The sequence below is a fragment of the Mobula hypostoma genome, chromosome 1 (genome assembly GCF_963921235.1).
Source record: "Mobula hypostoma chromosome 1, sMobHyp1.1, whole genome shotgun sequence".
NCBI lineage: Eukaryota > Metazoa > Chordata > Chondrichthyes > Myliobatiformes > Myliobatidae > Mobula > Mobula hypostoma.
The window spans coordinates 85,136,883-85,162,015 of NC_086097.1; the positions used below are offsets into that span (position 1 = coordinate 85,136,883).

At 42.3% G+C, this 25,133-nt stretch overlaps 1 protein-coding gene across 6 annotated transcripts in view; it reads left to right on the forward strand.

The window, feature by feature from the left end:
- The window catches only part of slc8a3 (solute carrier family 8 member 3), a 518,329-nt gene that overhangs the window by 350,937 nt on the left and 142,259 nt on the right, over window positions 1-25,133 (forward strand). For 3 of the 6 annotated variants that reach the window (XM_063052126.1, XM_063052133.1, XM_063052152.1), the window contains 2 exons: window positions 714-820; window positions 13,433-13,453. In XM_063052126.1, the coding sequence (XP_062908196.1) occupies window positions 714-820; window positions 13,433-13,453 (128 nt within the window). Of the gene's footprint in view, window positions 1-713; window positions 821-4,908; window positions 5,013-13,432; window positions 13,454-25,133 lie in introns of those variants that run through there. The other 3 variants (XM_063052143.1, XM_063052172.1, XM_063052162.1) reach the window with 2 other exon arrangements.

Genomic DNA, 25,133 nt, shown 5'->3' on the forward strand with positions numbered 1-25,133 from the left:
TGATCAAACTCCAGTCTGGTAATTAACACCTCTTCTGTGGATATTTTTGTGTAATAAAGGGAATCTATGCAGAAGTTAACATTTGCAAAATGAAATTACCTTATTATTTCAAGTAATAAAATGCATGAAAACATTGGGATAGCATATTTTTATTTTATTTCAAATTTTATTTTTACTTTTTTTAACTGAAGTGAAATTTATCAGAGTGAATAAATACGTCAGCTTTTATCTTGTGTCAGCTGCAACCTCTGAGAGCCATTCTAGTGATCACTGTGTTGAGTTGTGTGTGTTCTGAATCACTGGCACCTTTACCATTATTACCCTGAAGAGGCTTCATGTCATTGTAATAAACGTGTTAGTATGAAACTCCTTTGGCGTCTTAACACGGATCTGAGCTTACATATTTTTTGACATTTAAAGCAACCAGCAGGGCTATTTCATCCAGTCACTTTACTGCGATGGTTAATAATACACAAAATGCATCCAATTACCAGGGTGAAGCTTTCCAAGTTTTGTATGTTATTTATCCACAGGTGTAGTGCACCTCCTCCCCAGCAATGCAATCTCTGCTCTGCAGTATTAACAAACTGCCCTTGTTGGGCAGTGCTCATCCATCGCTGCACCCACAGTCCCACCCTCTCCCTCCCCACCCTTTGCCTCCCTCCCCTGCTTCCTTTCCCTTCCCTTGTGACATTATTGTTTTTCATTTGCAGCAAAAGAGCTCAGATCAAAATAATTGATGATGAGGAGTATGAGAAAAACAAGAATTTCTTCTTTGAGCTGAAGGAGCCACGCATGGTCGATATGAGTTTACAGAAAGGTGGAGTACTCACCAGAATGAGCCCCTACTGAAGGCCTTCCTCTCTCCTTTCTTTCCCCTTTGTCTCATTTCATCCCTCCTCTTCTCTTTTGTCTTGTTTGAATGCTTGATTCCCAAGAGACACTTAACACTGGGGCCCTCCCCGCAGTCAGATTGGTGATGTGCCACCCATTTCAGTCTTGGCTTGTTAGTGAGTTGCTAATCAGGCCCATCTCCATGGCTGCAGTAACCTGCCACCCCCAAGCCCCTGTTCTTGACATCCTGCCCCTTCCTGCTGCTAACAGCTAGTATCCCAGTAGCCTGTGGAACACATGAGGACAGGTCTGGTTGTGTGCTAAGTAACATGCTCTCTTGTTATACCCGGACTGCTTTGACTGGTGTGGGGAGTCCATTCCATGACTTCTCCTAAATGAATTCTACAGAGAAGCTAGTGAGGAAGAGCTACCAATTACTTGTGCAGTATGTACATTATATGTTGCGAATTGTGACTTTCAGCTCTGGGAGAGGTGATGTATGAATGTAGGTGAGCCACATTTGTTATGCGAAGCTCACCATTCATTGGTAGCACTGTATTTCATAGAGGCACATGGCCTTGGTGGCGAAGATATGGCATGAAATGAAGTCTCTACCCGCCCCCCCCCCCATATTCAGTAAAAACAGAATTCTCTCAACTATGCAATATCAGGCAACAAATGCCCGTAATAAATTCAAAAGGAGTATACTGATGAAGAATCTTATCTCAAGAAGTATTGAGTCGGCCCTTGCAGGCATCACCATCTTGCTCGGAATTGGCACCTGTATTCTGCCACAGGAACAAATTACCTGGCCCCAGTGTAGGTGATCTCCTTCTTAGACTAGAAGTATCACAGAATCCATCAATAAATACTGGAAGGCTGCACACGCTCTGGTGACTCCATGAAAAAGTTCCATGCCCTAAACTCTCTGGAAAACTGCTACATCCTCCCACCTCCTTCTGACTATTGTAAAAAGACATGAGCAACTTTTAATAGTGTTTAAAAAATCACTGTACCATTCAGAGGCATCTGAAAAGAATTGAGTTGAACCAAGTAATTTAATAAAAGATAAACATGATTTTAAAGTTGAATAATGAATCAAAAACACCAAATTTAAAGTGTTAAAATATTCCAAATTCTGTGCGATTTTAAACTGCTGATTAGACAACAGAGAGGGAGGAATAGTTAAAAGGTAGGGCTATTGAGGAAGTGTGAAATAAAACCCGAGAGAGCTGCAATTACTCAGCTGATCATGCAGGTTCAGTGGAGCAAAGGACAGAGTTAACTTTTTAGATCTTTAATCTTGCATCGGAACAGGAAAAAAATTGAAGTCAAGTATTTGTACTAATATTTATTTGTAGTGAGAGGTAAAGTGCAGTAACAGGCCTCTCTGGCCCAACAAGCCCACACTGCTCAATTACAATGAAGTGATCAATTAACCTACTAACCCCTAAGTCTGTGGGAGGAAGCTGGAGCATCAAGAAGAAACCCATATGGGCAAAACTGTTACATACAACAGCGTGAACGGAACCTGAGTCACTGGCTCTGTATAGCCTTACGCTAACCGCTACACTCCTGTGCTGCCCAGATGCGTGAAGTTACAGGGAAGAGGGAGATGTGGAGAGAAGAAAGGGAATGTCAGTGGAAGGGTGGGGACTGAGGGAGACTAAATGCCACAAGTGATGGTGGTGCTGGCTGCCAGAAGGTGCTGAAGGCTTGTTCAACATAGTTGATCTGTCTGGAGATGTAAATAGAAGATGACAGAAATCCCATCAGGGAGAAGAGCAGATCCTCTTCAGAGGGCTATTCAGGGGAACTCAGTAAGTTCTGGATGGCTGCAATTACCCCACACTTTCCCCAATATTGTTCTAACAACTGAGAGTGAGCAGATATGGGACACACCTTCCTCTCTCCACCTCAGCAGAACTCCAAAAGCACTGTTGTTGCAATACCGCCTGATTGGCAAAGCAGAGCAGTAATTGCCACTGCAACACAGAGAGAATGCTCACTCCCAGCAGTTCAGGCTGCATCTGGGGAAGTGAATAGATAGTTGAAGTTTCAGGCCGAGAACCTTCTTCAGAATTAAAAGGAAGGGGGAAGATGCCAGAATAAAAAGGTGGGGGGGGGGGGAAGAAGCAAAAATGAAAGTGATAGGTGAATCCAGGTGGATGGGAAAGATCCAGGGCTGGAGGGGAAGGAATCTGATAGGAGAGGAAAGTGGACCGTAGGAGAAAGGGACCCAGGAGGAAATAATAGGCAGGGAAGAAGAAGTAAAAGGTCAAGAGTGGGGAATAAAAGAAGGGGGTGGAAATTGGTTTAGCAGAAGAAGAAATCGATGTGTCATGCCATGGCACAGGAGGAGGCCTTGGACCAACGTGTCAGAACAGGAATGGGAATTCGGAATTAAAATGTTTGGCCGCCAGGAAGTCCCGCTTGTGGTGGATGGTGCGGGGGTGCTCGATGAAGCGCTCCCCCAATTTATGGGTCTCACCAGTGTAGAGGAGGCCGCATCGGGAGTACTGGACACAATAGACAACCCCAGCAGCTTCGCAGGTGAAGTGTCGCCTCACCTGGAAGGACTGTTTGGGGCCCTGAATGGTCGTGAGGGAGCTGGTGTAGGGGCAGGTGTAGCACTTAGGCCGCTGGCTGGCACAAGTGCCAGGAAGGACAAACGGACAAAGGAATCGCAGAGGGAGCGATTCTTGTGGAAGGCGGAGGGAGTGGGGGGAGGTAAGGATATGTTTTGTGGTAGGATCCTTTTGGATTCTACCACCGCTGCCTCACAGCTCTGGAGACCTGCATTCTACTCCATCACCAGGTGTCATCCGCGTAGAGTCTGCAAATTCTCTGAGAAACCAGTGAGTTTCTTCTAGCTCCTGTTTCCTCCCACCCCTCAAAGATGCACAGGCATGTTAATTGTCCGGTGTAAGTAGTCACCAGTGTAGGCACAGACAAAGGAACGAAAGGGGAGTTGATGGGCAAGTGTAAGAGGAAGACATTGCAAGAGTATTCTGGGAAATAAGAAGGGGAATGTGACTAATGGGATTGCTCTTCTGGGAGCTGGCATTGAGCAATCTGCCCTTTATGTGTCATTACAAATATAAATGGTGGTGCTTTTTACCATGAATAACTCAAGTTCTGAAAATCGAATTACCTCACAATCCATGCAATCTGCCAATAAATTAATTAGCAAACTGGGATCCATCACTTTTAGAAAGAAGATTAAGGTCTTTACAAAGTGGAAAAAGGCAGCAAACAAATTTGGTTGTCTGGTGGTTATGTTACTGGTTCAGCAAGTTAAACTCCATAAGTAATAATCCATATAATACAAATTTAATTCTCATTATAGAAGTTGTTTGAACTTGGTTAGAACAGTTGTATAAGCAAGCTGGTTCACTAAAATGAGAAGGGAAATGTTTACTTTTCTAGTCTACATCAGGCCCCAATCGCACACCAAATGGTCGTCTTCAGTTGTTTCCAAGGAGGTCTAGCAAGCGACCATCAGTCAGGATTTCAATGCCTATTGTCTACCTAAACCTGGCCTAGAATTTGACTTGCTGCATAAGGCTTTCAAAGCAAAGGACGTGACAAAGAAAGGATGTCACGTGTGCTGGGAACCTGTCCTTTCAACCTATCTTTGCATTGCCTATAGACTACAGTGACTGGCATTCTTAACGTGTCAGGTGCAACCAGCCTGTTTTACATGTAGTGCAACACGATTTCACCAGGACACTGCAGCAGTAAAGGCATTCTAAATAAAGACCCTATGTTTTTTAAAATGTGATTATATTGACTTCAGCATAGAAGAACTGAAGGGTTTGGCAGGTTACATGAGCTCTGTCTTTACCACTGCCTGTTAGGTAGTGGGGGGGTGGGGTGTGGAACAAGGTCCAAATGTAGCTTTATTCAGCCTCCTAATAGGCCAAGAAAATGGTGGCATGTGACACCACTATGGTTGCACTATAGGCCCTTCACTAATCAGCAAGCAAGTTTGCAATTAAAAGTAAGTTGCATGTCTGACTGCAGTGGTTTTCGAGCAACCCATTGTACATTTTCTCTCTTATATCCTTACAGGAAAACCATAAGCGTTAAAATAAATGATGATGAGGAATACGAAAAGCAGGAACATTTCTTCATTGTGCTTGGTGAACCGAAATGGATGAAACGAGGAATATCAGGTGTGAGATCCTGAGATGTAACGGCTTTTTTTTTGAGAAAATCTATTACTTTTCCTCCTGTATTCCCGCTCTCACCCTGTTTCGGTCATCTATGCCTAGTGCTTTTTTTGGTTTCTCTCCCAGATCATGTGCACTGCATTTTCTCGGCCTGGTCTAGTACTTGCATATAACATCTTGTTGCCGCAAACCGTGCGATGGAACTGGGATACCGAGGCAATGCACGTGACTTCATTTTCCTGTATTCAGCTTAATCCTCTTGCTATTTTATTCATCATCTTTTTTTTTGTTTGGAAAAAATAATACATTACTTAAAAATTGGCATCTTGGAGGGATGCTTTCCAGGCAGTCAGTCATACACTTTCATTACTAAGGACACAGCAGCCCCTTTGTTTGAATGGCAAAGAATGTTTTTCAAATACCCTTAATGCGCGTGTGAGTGTGAATAAGGCTGGAAAGAATGGGTCAAATCCAACTGAATCCCAGGCATAAAGTAGCAGACGGTTTATTGTCTTAGTTTGCTTCTATTAATCAAATGCATTTCTCCATTTTATATACCTTTTAAGTTACTCCATTTATCTTGATATATCTTTGTCCTGTCTCCATCCTACCCATCCTGTCTCACATTCCAGCCCTCCTCTCTCATGGAGAGATAAGGAAAGTCAAAGTTATTCTCCTTGGACCAAGGAAGATTAAGTGGTGGTTAAAAGAGACGCTCGAAATGATGAGGGGCTTTGGTGAGTCACAGTGACTATAGGCAGGAGCATTGGACATAGACTTAAGGTGACTGAGACGTAAGAGTCAAGTGGGAGATGATTCTTCTGTTCCAACGGTGGTTAGTTATATTATAAAACTTAACAGGTGATGGAGGCAGGTTTTTGAAAGGGAAGTGCTTTAGTATTGAAGAGGCAAAGTTTGAAGGGGGTTGAGAACAAGGGAGGAGATTGGGACCAGTTGGCTTCAAAAAGCAACACGAATTCTCTCTATGAGCCGGGTACATCCTCATGCTGAGCATTTCCTAGTGACTATCAATCGGCCCTTCAAGTGACATTGCTACAGAGCCTGGTCTGGTCTTAGATCCATGTCCAGAGAGATTCCAGTCTAATTTGCCTCCATGCTCCACTTCCCTTTCTACATATATAACTTGCTGATGTGATCCTTGGCCATGCTGTGATGTGGAAACTTTAATGCTATTTGGCATGAAGAGGTGATGTCATGGCACAGTTGCGATTCAAGAGGGCTCCATCAGTTCACAGCTAATGAGCAGTCATGAGGAATGGCTTGGGTCACTTTTCCTGTTCAGTTACCTTCCCATTTTACTGAACTGTCATTTAAATAAATCACCTTAAGGGCTGATTCATGAACTTGAGGGGGATCAAATCCTTGTGAGCGGATTTGCTAGAGTTGTTGGAGATGGTTTAAACTTGTATGGCGAGGGGATAGGAACCAGAGTGGTAGGTCAGAGGATGGGACAGTTGGTGTGCAAGTAGATGCAACACGTAGAGAGTTGGTGAGGAAGGCTGTGCAATTTAAAGGGTAAAGTTGCAGTCAGTGGGTTGGGTTGAGGTGTGTCCGTGAGTCTATTTTAATGGGAGAGCTATTTGAAGCAAGGGCGATGAACTTAAGGCATGGAACTATGATGTTGTGACCATTATGGAACTTGGCTGTCACAAGGGTAGGAATGGCTGCTGGATGTTCTGGGGTTTAGATGTTTCAAAAGGGACGGGGAGGGGGAGGTAAAAGAGTTGGGGGACTGGCATTGACAGTTTCACAGCTGTAGAAAGAGGATGTCACGGATGGATTGTCTATTGAGTCAGTGTGGTTGGATATTAGAAACAGGAAGAGAACAAACACACTGTTGGGAGTGTTCTATAATTCTCCCCAATAAAAACAGAGACACTGAGGAACAGATAGGGATGCAGATTTTCAAGAAGTGCCAAAATAACAAGATTGTTGTAATGGGGGAGTTCAACTTCCCTAATATTGATTGGCACCTCCTTAGTCTGAAAGGATTGAAAGGGTGGAATTTGTTATGGGTGTCCAGGAGGATTCCTGACACAGTATGTAGACAGGCTGACTAGGAGAGAAGCCATATTGCATTTGGTGCTAGATAATGAAACAAGTCATGTGTCAAATCTCTCAGTGGGAGTGCATTTCAGAGACAGTGACCACAACTATCTGACCTTTACTATAGCCTTGGAGAGGGATAAGATGAGATAGTATAAGGAAGTATTTAATTGGAGGAGGGAGAGTTATAAAGGTATTAGACAGGAACTAGGATGTTTGCAGGGAAATCCACGTGTGGAGGTTATTTTGGAAGCACTTGCATGGGGTTCTGGATAGGTTTGGCCGAATGAGGCAGGGAAACGATGGGAGGGTGAAGAAACCCTGATAGATAAAAGATGTTGAACATCTAGTCAAGAGGAAGAAAGGAGCCTATTTAAATTTTAGGAAGCAAAGATCAGGCAGAGCTGTAGAAAATTACAAAGTAGCAGGAAGGAGTTTAAGAACGGACTTAGGAGAGCTAGAAGGGGCATTAGAAGGGCATGGTGAGTAGGATTTAGGAAAACCCCAAGGTATTCTACAGGTATGTGAAGGACAGCAGGATGGACAAAGTGAAGATTGGACAAAGTGAAGGTTGGATCGAACAGGGGTGGTGGAGGAAACACATGCCTGATGGGACAGGCCTCAGAATTCACCAGTGAGAGGAACTTGATGACTGTGAGGACATCGTAAAACTGGCTGATATGCTCAAACACGCTGATGTTAAGAAAGAGAATGTGCTAGAACCTTTGAAAAGCATTAGAATAGATAAGATCCCGGGACCAGACAGGATATCCCCCAGGTTACTACGGGAAGTGAGGGAAGAGATTGTTGCACCTTTGGCAATGACCTTTGTTTCTTCGTTGGCCACAGGAGAAGTACTAGATGATTGGACTGTGGCAAATATAATTCCTTTGTGTCAAGAACAGGAATAGGGGTAACCTTGGGAATTATTGACCAGTGAGTCTTACTCCAGTGGAAGGAAAATTATTGCAGAGGATTCTTAGAGACAGGATATATAAGTATTTAGAGAAGTCTAGTCTGATTAGGGATAGTCAACATGGCTTTGAGAGGGGAAGATCATACCTCAAGAGCCTGATTTAATCTTTGAGGATGTGACAAATCATGTTGATGAAGGTAGAGCAGTGGATTTTAGTAAAGCATTTGATAAGATTCCCTGTGGCTGGCTCCTTCAGAAGGTCAGGAGACATGGGATCCAGGGAAACTTGGCTGTGGAGATACAGAATTGGCTTGCCCAGTAGAAGGCAGAGGAAGTAGGAGATGGAGTATATTCTGCTTGGAAGTCAGTAACCAGTAGTATTCTGGAGGGATCTGTTGTGAGACCTCTGCTCTTTGTGATTTTTATAAATGACTTAGATGAGGAAGTCTAAGGGTGTTCAATAAGTTTGCAGATGACACAAAGATTTGTGTAGATGTGGATACTGTAGAGGGTTGTTATAGGTTGCAAAGGGACATTGACAGGATGCAGAGCTGGGCCGAGAGGTGGCAGATGGAGTTCAACCCAGAAAAGTGTGAAATGATTTGCTTTGGAAAGTCGAATTTGAAGGCGGAATAGAGGCATAATGGTAGAATTCTTGGGAGTGTGAAGGAAAAGAGGGATCCAGGGGTCCACGTCAATAAATCCCTCAAAGACGCCATGCAAGTTGATGGGGTTGTGAAGAGGGTGAATGGTGTGTTGGCCTTCATTAGTCAAGGATTTGAGCTCAAGAATCATGAAGTAATGTAGCTCTATAACCCTGGTTAGACCACACTTGGAATATTGTCTTATGAAGATAGGTTGAGCAATCTCGGGCTTTTCTCTCTGGAGCGAAGGAAAATGGAGGGCGACAATAGAGGTGCTCAAGATGATAAGAAGAAGAAGTAGAGGGGATAGCCAGAGACATTTTCCCAGGGTAGAATGGACAGTACAAGGGGGCATAGTTTTAAGGTGATTGGAAGGAAGTATGGGGGAGGAGGAGTCAGAGGTAAGTTCTTCACACAGGGAGTGCTGGGTGCATAAAACGGCCAGCTAGGGTTGGTAAAAGAGAGGGTCCATTAGAGGCATTTAAGATAGAAACATGGATGATAGAAAATTGGAGTGTTTTGTAGGAGGAAATGGTTAAAAGGTGGCACACTATCATGAGCTGAAGAGCCTGTACAGTGCTGCCATGTCCTGTGCTCGATATCATTCTGTGCATGATGTGAGAAGGTCCCAAATCCATTCTGTCATGATCTCAACATAATCTTAGATTATGAGTTTGCACAGAATACCTTTCATATTTTATGATGATTAATGTGGTCATACCCACTCATTGTTGATGGGGAAAACAATTATTTGAATGGTCTATGCAGAGGTATATGGAAATGAAAACCAGACACTATAAGTCATTTTAATCTAAACTTTTCGCCTGATAGAACAACAGAAATGGTGTTCGATAAGACAACTCACATGAATATTAAAGTCCCATATTTCTTTCGCCCAGTCCAATACTGTTTACCTCTTAATTTTAAACATGACATACACAATTTCGAGCTGTAGCTTATAATCATTTATTATTTCTCTTTCCTTTCTTCTCCCAATTAATAAAACCTTGCTGTCTGGGATTCAGTTGGGTGACACTTTAAGCTTATGTAATGCTGAGTCTTAAATACAAAGTGGATGCTGTTCCTTTAAGCATACTTTTCCTCTATGCTTATAATATGTTTAGCCATACTGTCATTTCTGTTGATGTGTTTGCTCTTCTGCTGCTGCCCTGCACACTGAATGACCAGCTGTGTTGTACTTTGCTTTGGTTTGGTTTAAGAAGCATGCCAGTGAAGCTGTGTGACTCTTCGTGACAGGCCACCAGCAAAGTGGAGGCTCTGCAGGTTTGGCAAAGCAATGGTACCATTCATGTGAATGGCACAAACCGGATTCAGCTACAGCACCCTTAACCTTTTCGAGTACTCTTCTCCCTTAGTAGCTTTGGCTGAACGCTGGTTGGCAAAGTTACGAAGTGAAAGGAGCCATTGATACATTTGCAAAGACTGGAAAGCAACATATAAAATATTAAGCGTAGAAAGTAAACATGGTTTTGTTCCCTCTGATGGCATCTGTTATTGGAGAAAGTAACACATGCTGGAACAATTTGATGGGGAGGCTGGACAGGGGTGAGTAGCAGACTCTAGGGTGAGAACAGTCTCACTGTTTCACAAGAGCAAGGGTCTGAAACCACTGCTGTTACTAAACAAGTACAGTGTTGGCATTTTAAAAAGAGTATATAAAATGGAGTTCTGAGGGCGTGCTTGCTGCATTTAGAACCTTCTAAACCTTCAGTTGAGCTACGGCAAGGACACCTCATGGATAGGCAGAGGTGTCTCAACCAGGCATTCACCTCAGAATGGAATAGATTTGGGTTTTCACTTGAAATGAACTAATTAGTCCAGCAAATTTTCACAAATGGCTTGGGTATAATTAGGTCCTTCTGAGTTAAGTACTAAGATCAAAAAGAGAATGTGCAGATACGTGTGTGTGTGTGTGTGTGTGTGTGTGTGTGTGTGTGTACCTGAGATGAGGATGGTAGTATTGTGGTTGGAGAGGCGTGGGCCACTTATATCCAACTCATAAGTTAGATACGGCTATACAAATGTGGCCTATATAGTCAGTCTCATATTTACAATGAATATGGAACTAGAAGCCTTCTCACCAACCCCAATGTACGCACTGCTCTCCACTATTTTCCCACCCCTACCCGTTGCCCCGACAGTTCCATAGCTAGTTAAGATCCTCAGAAACTTACTTAAGATAATAAACACTCTGGAGGGAAATTCCACTTCAAGTCTCTCAAGCAATCGAAACCTCTTTCAGAAGGGTATATTTATCTTTTGGCCATGTTCCAATATTAAGTACTTTGATACTTAAATATATGTTGCTGAGTTTTTTTTATGATTACTAGGAATTTAAATGTAAGTTAGTATATTTTAATGGAGTGGGTTTAATTCAGCAGATTTTACAGAAATTAATCTATGTTATTAAAACTAAGCACTGCAGTTGAGTTGTCTTCCCCAAGTTGTCAGTAGAATAGTTCACATAGCAGGTAACTTAACCCAGATTGTTACAATTATTTTAAATTAGATGCCAAGGAGAACTTCTTGCTACCTTCTCTCATCATCGAAAATATAACTAAAAAAAGGATATAAACTATTACAAGATAGGATGTGCATCAGTACAAAAACTACCTAGCACTGTTAGTGAGGCTCCTGTTGTATACGTTTTATATTGGGTTGCTAGAAATCCGGTCTGTGTACATTGAACTCAATGGATGCCATTGACTTCCCATGGTTTTCATTTTGGCTCATTACATAATCCCAGTGCCCAGCAACGATTGGCATAGAGAGCATTTCCAAAAAAGAACAAACAGTATGAAAGAGAATGTGGGAATAGCTGATGTGTAGCAGAACCCAGATGTTGCTTCATTGTGGGACTCAAGATCCAATTTTTGTCAGAGTGATTGGAATTAATGATTCAAATTCCAGTCTGAGAGAAAAAAAATGATCTGTTTGAAAATCCTGCCGTAAAACAAGGTCCCAAAGTGTTGGACAGCATTTCCTTCGCCTTGTATGTAAATATTCTGATCAAGTCATATTTGTCGCAAAAGTATATTGAAGCCAATGTACTCCCTGTTTGGCGATGTGATGTAATTTGCATTTCATCGTGCCTTATTCCACTTTATTCCCCAAAGTTGTAACTCTGAAGTTCAGTGAGTATTGTACTTTCTGATCTGCCAGCCACTCTGCCTGAGGCACATCATGTTAAGGGCATTGCAGTGAATGACAGCTATCTGTTCTCTTCACGTTGCAATAAGTTGTTAATGCAAGCACAGCGTGCTGACCAACAAACGCATCAATTGTCTTAACCACTATATCCCATTAAAGGCCATCTCTGGATTCAAACTATGAACTTGTATGTAAAATGTAAATGCTGCAGACACTGGACAACATCTATTGAGAGCGATAAGCAGAGACCTGAACAAATGTATACAGATCCTCTCCATCACAATTTCTACTTTCCTTCACCCTATAATGTCATCATTCTCACCCTCATTAATGCTTTTGTTAGTGTCCAACGTCCCCAAGACTCTCGCTAACTGCCGCTAGTCCTTTCCACTCCTCGACACAGCAAATGATTTGGATTGGCTTCCAGTCTACCAAGGACTCAATTTTAAACTTCTCTTTCTCATGCTTAGATTCCCCTATGGCAGGGGTTCCCAACTTGGACCATGGACCCCTTGCTTTATGGCATAAAAAAGGTTGGAATGCTCTATAGATTTATCCTTCTTGTTTTCCCATAACTTCAGACAGACTCCTGGGAGCTCTGTATTCCTCTAACTGCGCATATCCACCATTAAGCATCTGACTCCGATTCCCTGGATTTCCCTCCCCATATCTCTTCCCCTTGAAGGCACTATGCTCCCTTCCTTTTCTATTCATTACTGAAGGCATCACTCGCATTTAATGCCCATTCCTAAATGCCATTTTAAAGATTGATGTCATGTAGTGACTCTGGAATTCCTTTATTCCAGCAGGAAAAAATTGTAATTCAGACCTTTTTGTTACAAAATCTCACAGAATCTGTGGTCATCATTGCTAACACTAGTTGTTGTATCCAAATTGTAAATACAAATTAGAATTTCAAAGCTGCCGCAGTGAGATTTGAACTTAAGTCTCTGGATTGTTAGTCCAGTTATGTGGACTTAACTAGTAAATTGACCACTTGTAACTATCATCTTCATACGTTCTTAAATCAATAGTAGGAATAAATCTATCAAATCTTTGCATCTACAAACCAAATGCAGCCTACAGTAAATAAGGAGAGCAAAACTTCACCAAATCCCTGTACATAACTTCCTTACACTTGTAACCCAACCTCCATAAAAAGAAGTTTACTATTTAATTTAAAGTCATGAAGTTGTAATGCACAGAAATAGACCCTTCGACCTAACTTTCCGCGCAAGTCTATAAAATATAATTTACCCTCAAGAGCCCACATTCCACTTCATTGCATTCCAGTGAGCAACTATTAAGTTGAAATGCCTCAGGTGAGGCTCAAATTGGATGTCCCAAACCTTGATCAGGATATTGCATCATGATGTAAGGTAAATGTATTTCTCTCTGATTCTTATCCTTAAGACATATTTTTGGATCATCCAATAAAGTACATTTTGGTGTATGCTCTGCAAAAGCCACAAAATGGATCAAAACATGAGATATTTCATATCAGGGAGATGAAATGAGTCAGGAGTGATTACTAACTGCAGACCACCTACTCTGTTGCAATGAAGAATGGGAAGATGCCTCTGATTCTTTCTGAGATTTGATCCTTTTCCTCTCTTTCTCTGCAGCTCTCTTATTGGCACAGCCGGGTAAGCAGATCTTTCCTGATTTTTCTAAACTGCCATTTTTTTGTAACCTATGCTACATGTATGTGCGTGGAGATCTATTATAGAGAGAGAAATTCCAGTGGAACGGTGGGAAGATCAAAGTGCAAAGTTTCTAGAAACATGGGTTTGTTGATAGAACTGAATGTAGGAGGGGTAGTTTAAGAGCCCTGGTTGCTGCCAGAGTTTGCCATGTTGTTGTGTAATGGAACTTAACAGCCACATCACCTCCAGTGTTCCAATTGTACTTGCTATCTGTGAAATGTCAGCACAGATACACCAGCTTGAAATATAGGCACTTCCTCATCTTCTGCTGCTTGTTATAGTAAGATTAAATGAAAAAGTTTGGTAAATGAATCCTCTTTTTGTACAGTTTCTTTTGCTGCCTCTCACAATTAAAATCTCCCTCTGAGAGAGGGAAGCAGTGTCCCATTTGATGCTGCTATGCTCCAAGAGGTTTGGGAGCTCCAAGAGTGGGACAGCCCAGTCTCCTCTCAACTACTTGCATAGTTTCTTCTTCTTTAGCTGGCATGGTGACAAGACCTAGGCAGGAGACCTTACATAACTATCAGTGTCGTTTTATGATTAGTTTTCAGAAGCCGAGCTCCATGGGTTAAAGGAGGGAACATAAAAAGGGATAAATGATGGAGAAGCCATTTAAAGCTACTTTTAGAAAACAGGTTCCCAACCTCGGATCTATGGACCCCCTCGGTTAACGGTAGGGGTCCATGGCATAAAAGAGGTTTAGAACCCTTGCTTTAGAAGAATGATTAAAACCTATCAGGCCAAATAAGAACAGCATTCCGATGGCTTAATCAGTCTCTGATCTCACCGTACCTATCAATTCCTTTTCCATCCAGATATGTATAATTTTTTTCTCTTGACACCGTGCTCATTAATTGTCCTAATGCAATAATTGCACTGATTACCTACAGCTGGCTGAATGGTGGGTGCCACCTATCCAGCCAGGTACAGGTGTAACATTACACTTCATTTGTAATTAAACAACTCATTCTTGGAGCAATATGATCCAAAGTGTCAGTATTACAGTTTATTCAGGGATAGTCCTTTATTTTCATTATCTATTTCTTGAAATCATTTCAGAGGGCACATTGGTTCAACAGTTACAATATTAATTCTAGGCTCATTAACTTCTATTTGGGCAGAACTACAAACTAAAATAACATCCATAGCATCCCACATTTTAAAACCAAAATGTTGTAAAACCATCTTGAGATCTTTGTTTGCATTTCCTGGACAACTGAGCTCTATTTGTGTTTTTCTCTCACCAATTTTTTATCATTATTTCTTCCCAACCATGATGAAAATTGAGAAGTGGCTGGAAAAAGCCTTGATAAAATAGTCAAAATGCCCGTTCGTTCAGGTCATACCTTACTGAATGGTGCAGTGAATGAAGATTTATGCTAGTATTGTTATGTACTTGTTTTTGTGCACATGTTACGCAGTTCAGAGTAGCTTCACTACTGCATGAAATAGGTATTTCATACGGTAGCTGGGATGTGAATTACAAATTACAGCAGGAGATAGATAAGGTGTGTCAGAAAAGCCATGTATGATAATCATTGGAGATTTTAATATGAAAGTGGATTGGGAAAACCAGGTCAGTACTGGACCTCAAGAGACAGAATTTGTAAAATGTCTAAGGGATGGCTTTTTAAGAACAGCTTGTTGTTGAGCCCACTAGGGGATCGACTGTGCTAGACTGGGTGTTGTACAATGACCTGGAGTTCACTAAGGATAAGAGAGCTTAAGGTTAAGGAATCCTTAGAGAACAGTGATCACAATATGATCGAGTTCACATTGAAATTTGAGAGGGAGAAAAGAAAATTCAATGTGTTGGTATTTCTGTGGAATAAAAGAAATTGCAGTGGCATGAAAGGAGAACTGGCCGAACTTGACTGCAAAGGGACATTTGTGGGAAGGACAGCAGAGCAGCAATAGTTGGAGTTTCTGTGAAAAATGAGAGAAGTGCAAGACAGATATATTCCAAATTAGAAGAAATTTTCGAAGGGAAGAAGGACACTCTCGTGGCTGATAATTGAAGTCAGAGCCAAAGTAAAAGCAAAAGAGAGGGCATACAAGGAAGCCAAAGCTAGTGAAAAGATAGAGGATTGGGAGGCATTTATAAATGTGCAGAAGGAAACTAAAAAGGTCATTAGGAAGGAAAAGATGAATTATGAAAGGAAGCTGATGACTAATATCAAAGAAGATACTAAAAGCTTTTTTAAGTATATAAATGGTAAAAGAGAGTTGAGGGTAGATATAGGACCAATACAAAATGATGCTGGAGATATTGTAATGAGAGATGCAGAGATGGCAGAGGAACTGAGTGCGTATTTTGCATCAGTTTTCACAGTGGAAGACGTCTGCAGTATATCGGACATTCAAGAGTGTCAGGGAAGTGAAGTTTGTGCAGTGAAAATTATGACTGAGAAGGTGCTCCGGAAGCTTACTGGTCTGAGGGTGGATAAATCTCCTGGACCTGATGGAATGCACCCTTGGGTTCTGAAGGAAGTAGCTGGAGAGATTGCAGAGGCATTAATGATCTTCCAAGAATTGATAGATTGTACTGGATGACTAGAAAATTGCAAATGTTACTCCACTATTTAAGAAGCATGGGAGGCAGCAGAAAGGGAACTATAGGCTGAAGATATAGATCTGAAGGAAGTAGCTGGAGAGATTGCAGAGGCATTAACGATCATCATCTTTAAAGAATTGATAGATTCTGGCATTGTACCAGATGACTGAAAAATTAAAAATGCTACTCTGCTATTTAAGAAGGGTAGGAAGCTGCAGAAAGGAAACTATAGACCTGTTAGCCTGACATCAGTGGTTGGGAAGTTGTTGAAATTGATTGTTAGGGATGAGATTACGGAGTACCTGGAGGCACATGACAAGATAGGCCAAAGCCAGCCTGGTTTCCTGAAAGGAAAATTCTGCCTGACAAACCTACTGCAATTCTTTGAGGAAATTACAAGCAGAGTTGTCATGGTCCAGTCCGTGAATTCCACATTCTGGTTCACGGTCCAGTCCATGGACTCAAGACTCCGGGTCTTCCAGCTGTCCCTTGTTTCGGTTGGGTTAATCATAGGCACCTGATTCCCATCTTGAGGCTTGGAAAAGAGATAGCCTTAGGGTCGAGTGTGGGTGGCTGGCTCGTCTTGTCAAGATTCCCTGGGAGCAACCTGCCAGTGGAAGGGGCTAGAGCGGCCACTTGCCATCTTTAGGCCGCATTGGAGAACCGTCGCTTCATGGAACCTTGCTGTCGGTAATCGGAGCTGTCTTTGCAGTATGGATTCAGCCGTTTCCCAGGCCAGCTGAGTGGCTGTCAGCCACTCCGAGCTAGGTAGGGATCCGGCTGTTTCCGTAGCCAGCCGAGGTTGCTGGCTGTAACTGCAACTTGGAGCAATCCCAATGCAGAGATGGAACTGTCTGTCGTTCTTCGGAGTTTGCCTCTTCTTATCCTCGCCGCCGTGGGGTAAGTCAGGCCATTCTGCCGTTACCCTACGGTTGGATCTGTCCCCTCTTGTCCTCACCTCTGTGGGGTAAGTCAGGCCGTTCTGCCGTTGCCCTGCGGGGGGATCTGTCTTGTCTTGTCTTTGCCTCTGTTGGGTAAGTCAGGCCTTTCTGCCGTTACCCGACCGATGGACCTGTCCCACCTTAGTGTGGAGATAAAGATGAGTCCCAGCTTTTCCATGGATAAGTCCTGGCTCTATGTCCATCTACTGTCCAGTCTCGTGTTAGTATCGTGTTAAAGATAAGTCCCGGCTCTACGTTGATGTACAGTTCCCAGTCTGTCCCCGAGCTCCAGCCTCCAAGTTATCAGTCTCCGCATTCCAAGACCGCAGCCTCCAGCCTCCAGCTTCGTCCTGTCCTGTAGCCATGTCATGTCCTTGCCCAGTTCTGGGGTCCAAGCCCGAGGCAAGACCCAGGTTCTGGGTCCTTGTCCAGTCTCTGGCTCGGAGTCCAAGCTAGGTTCCTAGTTCATAGTTCCTCGTCCGGGTTCCCTGTTTCTTGTCCACGTCCTAGCCCAGGTCCTGCACCCTTGTCCTGTTCCTAGTACTTCAGTGTCTGTGTCTTGCATTTGGGTCTGTTCCCAACACCCCCCTTTGTGACAAGAGTAGACAAAGGAGTTGCAGTAGATGTGGTGTGCTTGGATTTGGATTTTCAGAAGGCCTTTGACAAGGTGCTGCACATGAGGCTACTTAGCAAGATAAGAGCCCATGGAATTACAGGGAGGTTAATAGCATGGGTGGAGCATTGACTGGTCAGCAGAAAACAGAGAGTGGGAATAAAGAGATTCTATTCTGGCTGGCTGCCAGTTACCAGTGGATTTCCGCGGGGGTCGGTGTTGGGACTGCTGCTTTTTATGATGTATGTCAATGATTTGGACTGTGGTATCAATGGATTTGTGACTAACTTTGCCAATGATACAAAGATAGGTGGAGGAGCGGGTTGTGTTGAGGAAACAGAAAGCCTGCAGAGAGACTTAGATAGTTTAGGGGAATAGGCAAAGAAGTGGCAAATGAAATACAATGTTGGAAAGTGTATAGTCATGCATTTTGGTTGGAAGAAATAAACGGGCAGACTATTATTTAGATGGGGAGAAAATTCAAAATGCAGAGATGCAAAGGGACCTGGGAGTCCTTTGCAAGATGCCCTAAAGGTTAACCTCCAGGTTGAGTCGGTTGTGAAGAAGGCAAAGGCAATGTTAGCATTCATTTCTAGAGGTATAGGATATAATAGGGTTGTGACGTTGAGGCTGTATTAGGCACTCATGAGACCACACTTAGAGTATTGTGTGCAGTTTTGAGCTCCTTATCTTAGAAAGGATATACTGACTTTGGTGAGGGTTCAGAGAAGATTCACAAGAATGATTCCAGGAATGAAAGGGTTACCGTATGAGGAATGTCTGGCAGCTCTTGGGGTGTATTCCCTGGAGATCAAGACAATGAGGGGGGGATCTCATAGAAACATTCCAAATGTTAAAAGGCCTGAACAGATTAGATATGGCAAAGTTATTTCCCATGGTAGGGGATTCTAGGACAAGAGGGCACGACTTCATGATTGAAGGACGTAAATCTGTGGGATTTGTTGCCATGAGCAGCTGTGGAGGCCAAGTCATTGGGTGTATTTAAGGCAGAGATAGATAGGTTCTTGATTAGCCAGTGCATCAAAGAGTATGGGGTGAAAGCAGGGGAGTGGGGATGACTGGAAGAATTGGATCAACCCATGGTTGAATGGAGCAGACTTGGTGGGCCAAATGGCCTACTTCTGTTCCTATATCTTATGGTCTTATGGTCTTATTTAGTGGAAAGCTTATTTCAAATCAATATTTTTCCTGTGTTGTTACCTACATTGGAAAGCTGTCTAAAAGCCAGCAACACTCAAACTACCAGTCGATTCAATAAAATGGATTGGGATTTCTTGCCTCATATCTGTTTGATGGTGGAGAAACAGGCAGACCAACAGTTCTAGCAGTTTGTATAATCGGCTTCAGGGGCCCTCTAGAACAAGTGGGACTTAATTACAAAATAGAGGACCAGTCATTTAAAATAGAGGTATGGGGAAGTTTCTTGTCATGGAGTCTCTGAAATACTCTACCCCAGACAGTTGTGGGGATAGTTTGTTAGAAATATTTAAGCTGGAGGAAGATAAATTTATGAAAGATCAGAAAATAGCCGACTATTGTGAAATGAGGAGCTGATACCAGCTTTGGTCATATTGAAAGGCGAGTCAATCTTGAGAAGTCACTGACCCAACTCCTGCTCCCATTTTCTGGTGTTCTGTGTGTTCGCTTTATGCAGACCAGGAAGGGAAGGTAAAGGTGGGAGGTTCACATTTCCCCCACACGAGGGCGAGGGAGATGGAGAAAGCTGCAAACGAAAAGATGTGTGTTGAATTAATTTGATTAAAGAAGCAAAGTAGAAATGAGGAGGTGATAGAAATGAAATGGAAACCACTGCCTGAAAGTCTTTTGGTAACAGATTCAGTGTTTATTTTTTAGAAGGATCTTGGTTATGTACTTCAAGAAGAATATCCTTTGCAGGGCTTTGGAGAAAGAAAAGAGTGGGATTAGCTAGAAGCTCATTCAGAAAGCTGGCTGGAAGCCTCCTTCTATTCTGCATGAGTCTGTGATTCCTGCAATGTGGAATGTGCTACCACAGCAGTTCATAAAGCCAATTTAATCACAATGTTTAAGGAGGAGCTAGATAAGAAACATAGCCATAGTCATAGTCATAGTCATACTTTATTGATCCTGGGGGAAATGAAGGTGCAGGCAGAGAACATCAAAACCAGACAGAAATATGTAAAATTATTAGAGGCATAAATAGTGCAGATTGCAGGTGTCTTTCTTTCCTAGGGCAGAATTGTCAATTCTAAAGTGAATTGGCTTAAGTTGAGAGGGGTTAGATTAAAGGAGGTTTATGAGGCAAGCTTTTTATGCAGAGAGTGGTGTTTGCTTGGAAGAGGTAGAAGCGGATATAATAGCAACATTTATGAGGCATTTAGACAGACGTGAACAGGCAGTAAATGGAGGCAGACAGGATGAGTTAGGTTGGCATCATTGTCTGTGTAGACAGGGCAGGGTGAAGGGCCTCTTCCTGTGCTGTGCTGTTTCCTTTTCCAAAATGAGACTGCTGTAAGTAGCACTGGTCTGCAGATAACTCTGAATATGTCTTTAAATTTCTACGACTGAAAGTGCTGCAGAACTTTAAAGCATACCTGCTATTGGCTCTTTGCTTCTTTGGGAATTTGAGGTGAATAGATGTCATAAACTCATGACATAAACTCATTATGTCCTACATGCGACTCCTTTCATTTCCTAAATCAACCAACGTCTGTACTGGTGGATTGAGGGGATGGTGAATGTTGTCATAGATGCCTACCTTTACCAAAAGGAAGTAGTCCATAATTCAAATCCGCCAAAGGCTGCTGTTAAGCAAGCATGCAATGTATTGAGTGCCGCGATTAGCAAGCAAGTAACAGCGTACTGTGACGCCTTTCAAGTTGTTGTCAGGGACTTCGGTCAGGCTTGAAGAAATCTCTGCCCAATTACTATCAACATATCACCTGCACACCAGAGGTCTCAACACACTCGGCTACTACTGTACTATGATTAGGACTGCCTACCCTTCAATCTCTAGACCTCGTCTTGGGAAATTTAATCATTTGGCTGTCCTCCTCCTACCTGCATAAAAAGGAAGGCTCCAGAAGTAAGAATACCAAACAGGTGCTCACAGGAGACAGTGGAGTGGCTACCCTGTGATTTCAGACTCAGAAGCTGATATGAGAGCACCCTTCAGAAGGGTGAACCCATGGAAAACATCTGGCCCAGACGGGGTTCCTGGCCAAATACTGAAGGCCTGTGCAATTCAGCTGGCTGGAGTGATACCTGATATCTTTAACCTCCTGCTTCAGCAGTCTGGCAGTCTGACATACCCGCCTGCTTCAAGGAGCCTTCAATTATACCCGTGCCCAAGAAGAACGTGGCAACCTGCCACAATGACTATAATCCTTTAGCACTCACGTCCACTGCGATGAATTGCTTTGAGAGGTTGGTCCATGAATCATAGCAACTCCTGCCTGAGGAGCGACTTGGATCCACTCCCATTTGCCTACTATCACAAAAAGTGAACGTCAGATGCCCTCTGCTTGGAACACCTGGATAGTGAAGATGCATACATCAGGCTACTCTTCATTGGCTACAGCTCAGCATTCAGTACGAGCATCCCTCAAAGGTAATCAATAATATAGGCCTCAATAGAACTGGATTCTCAATTTTTACACTTGTAGACCCCCGTCAGTTTGGACTGGCAACAGCATCTTCACAATTACCATCAGTACAGGTGTGCCACAAAGCTCTGTGCTTAGCCACCCCTGCTCTACTCGCATTATGCTTAAGGCTGTGTGACAGCTCCAATGCCATTTTTCATTTTGCTGACCACATCACTGTCTATTGGCCCATTCAAAGGTGGTGACGAATCAGCATATAGAAGGGAGACTGCGAATCTGACTGAATGGTGCTGCAACAACAACCTCTCACTCACTGGAAGCAACAGTAAAGAGCTGATTATTGACTAGAGGAGGAGAAAATCGGAGTCCTGATCAGGGGATCAAAGGTGGAAAGAACTAGCAACTTTAATTTGCTCGGTGTTATCATTTCAGAGGACTCTGTCCTGGATCCAGTATGTAGCTGCCATTACAAAGTAGTCACAGCAGCGCCTCTACTTCCTTAGAAGTTCGTGCAGATTCAGGATGTCATCTAAAACTTGACGAACTTCAATAAATGCATGGTGCAGAATATACTGACTGGTTGCATCATGACCTGGTAAGGAAACACCAATGCCCTTGAAGGGAACAACTTACAAAAAGTAGTGGCTATAGCTCAGTCCATCCCAGGTAAAGCCCTCCCCATCATTGAACACATTTACAAGGAGAGCAGTCGCAGGGAATCAGCATCTATCAATCAGGATCCCACAATCAAGGCCATCCTCTCTTCTCACTGTTGTAATCAGGAAGGAGGTACAGGAGCCTCACATCCCACACTACCAGGTTCAGGAGCAGTTATTGCATTTCAACCATCAGGCTCTTGAACCGGAAACCAGAGGGGATAACTTTAGTCACCCCCCCCCCCCACCCCCTGGAACTTATTCCACAATCTATCCACACTCTTTTAAGGATTGCAACTCATGTTCTTGATATTTATTATTATTATTTCTTCTTCTTGTATTTGCAGTTTGTTGTGTTTTACACATTGACTGTTCGCCACCTCTGTCATGTGAGGTGTTTTATTGATTCTATTATGCTTCCTTCTATGTACTGTTAATGCTCCACAAGAAGAAAATCTCAGGATTGTATATGGTGACATATATGTACTTCGATTTAAAAAAAATTACTTTGAACTTTGAACAATTCCTGGGATTCACTGGCCCAAGATCACTCAAAGTGGAGACAAAAACATTCAGGATGCTGTTGAGAGTCTCGATTCCCAGTATTGGCATCATACAGAAGCTCCATGTAAGACCTGGAAGGAGAGCATCACCTCACAAACTACTTTCCATTTGGCAATTCTCTGCCCCATTTGTGGAAAATTCTGCAGTTCCAAAATAGCTTTCTTCAGCCACCTGTTGGATCATGGTGATTTTGCAATCCAAAATTTCTTTGAAAGTCAAGAATGTGGCATAAAATTGTTGGTTACAGTCGTTTGTTAAGTGTCAGGAAAATGAATAACAGGAAAAAGAAAAGAACAGAGAAATTGTGGTCATTTTGTATTACAAACAAGTGAGATTAGACAAAAACAGGACATTCCAGAGGTAAGAATAACCCATGAAATAGCCAGTTTCAGTGGCATGACACCTGGTGCAGAGAAACTTCTGGAAAAATACAGAATTAGCTACATTACAATTACTGAAAAATTCACTGAACAATTACATATGTAGAGCTGATTATATAAAAATACAAGCAAGCACAGGAAAAGCTAAACTACAAGAAAAATAATAATTTTATACACTAAACCAACACACATTAGAATCCACAAAACCGAAGTGAGAAGCAGAAAACTTTTCATTTGTTTTCTAAGTATTCTATATATAGTGCTGAGTAATAAAATTCCCATGCTCATGATTGTCAGCTGAATGTTATATTTCAGGATGTCCCTGCCCCTACCTTCACTGCGGCTGGCTTTTCTGTTAGAATAAGTCGTCTAGCTGTACAGCACAGCGGTGGTCCTCTGGTCTGCCACATCCGTGCCAAGTTAATTGCCATCAACATTAACAAAGGTTGTGCTCAGCATCAGAAGCAGTGGAAAAGCAAAAGGGCGGAATTCTTAGGTTCCATCCTCCCACTTTAATCCCTGCCCCAAATGTTACGCAAAACTTTTCTGTTCTGGGTGGTTCACTGTAACAGGCCATGCAACTTAGAATGCTGACTCTGTGCTCTGATCCAATCCCAGCTGATCTCACCCAACACCACACATTGTGCACTTGCACGCAGCAGCAACCATAGATTTTGTCACTTTCACTGGATGCTGTCCAAGGGAAAGCAAACTTTGTATTCAAGGAAAATGCCCAAAGAAGTTAGTGTAATTTATAAAAAGGAGGGTGCCCACCTGATGACCCCCATGACGTACCTACCCTCCCTTCTTGTCACCACTCCAGACCGACTGCCAACATCGAGAGTGCCAACTTACCATAAGGATTGAAACATTAAGTCCTAGTAGCTCTACTACTATATTTTATATATATATATAGTGTGTGTGTGTATATATATATATATATATAAAATGTGTGTATGTATATATATATAGTGTCAGTGGCCACTTTATTAAGTACTGTAGCTCAGAAAGGTGATGTCCATTATTAAGGACCCTCATCGCCTCATCACCCAGGACATTTCCACTTGTTGTTACCATCAGGAAGGAGGTTCAAAGCCAAAGGGCACACACTTGGCGATTCAGTGACAGCTTCTTCCTCTCTGCCGTCCGATTTCTAAGTAGACCCATGAACACTACTTCACACCTTTATTATTTCTGTTTTTGCACTATTTTTAAGTTAACTATTTAATATATACTTATTGTAATTTCTTTATTTATTCTAAATTCATCATGCATTGCATTGTACTGCTGCTGCTAAGTTAACAAATTTCATGACATATACCAGTGATACTGAACCTGATTTTGATATACTGATTCTGACTTAATAACATGGCCTTCTGCTGCTGTACCTCATCCACTTCCAGGTTTGACGTGTTGTGCGTTCAGAGCTGCTCTTCTGCACACCACTGTTGTAACATGTAATTATATGAGTTACTGTCATCTTCCTGTCAGCTTGAATCAGTCTGACTGTTCTCCTCTGACCTCTTTCATTTTGTAGTTACTGCCTGTTAGACCACTGGCATTTAGGGCAGCAACTCTCTCATTAACAAGGCGTTTTTGCCCACAGATCTGCTGCTCACTGGACATTTTTTGTTTTTCTGCACCATTCTCTGTAAACTCTAGAGACTGTTTTGTGTGAAAATCCCAGGAGATCAGCAATTTCGGAGATACTCAAACCACCCCATCTGGCACCAACAATCATTCCATGCTCAAAGTCACTTAGATCCCATTTCTTCCCCATTTTGATGTTTGGTCTGAACAACACTGAACATCTGAACCTTATTATACATGCTCTTATGCACTGAGTTGCTGCCACATGATTGGCTGATTACTTATTTGTATTAACGAGCCAGTGTACAGGTGAACCTAATAAAATGGTCACTGTGTGTTATGTTATGTTATGTTTTCTTGCATCAGCTAGCTTTGCCTTCTGTCAAAGACTATTTTAGAGGTAGTGTTTCTGCCCAATGCCAGGAAGTGGTGCCTTGGGATTGTTTACTTTTAAAGATACTTATTTAAATGCAATGTTTTCTATCAACTTTATTTACTTAACTATATTAATTATGTTTAAATAAATTATATTAAGATTGTATATATATATATATATTGATTCTAACTAGTGTCAGTTGTGTGAACCGTGTTGCCATTGGATACTACACCTTGCTTAGGGTGAACAAATTTTAATAGCATCAGTTGCATGTGTCACTGATAGTTGGGAAATAAGCAGTAAGAAAATTTAGAAACATAAGAGATTCTGCAGATGCTGGA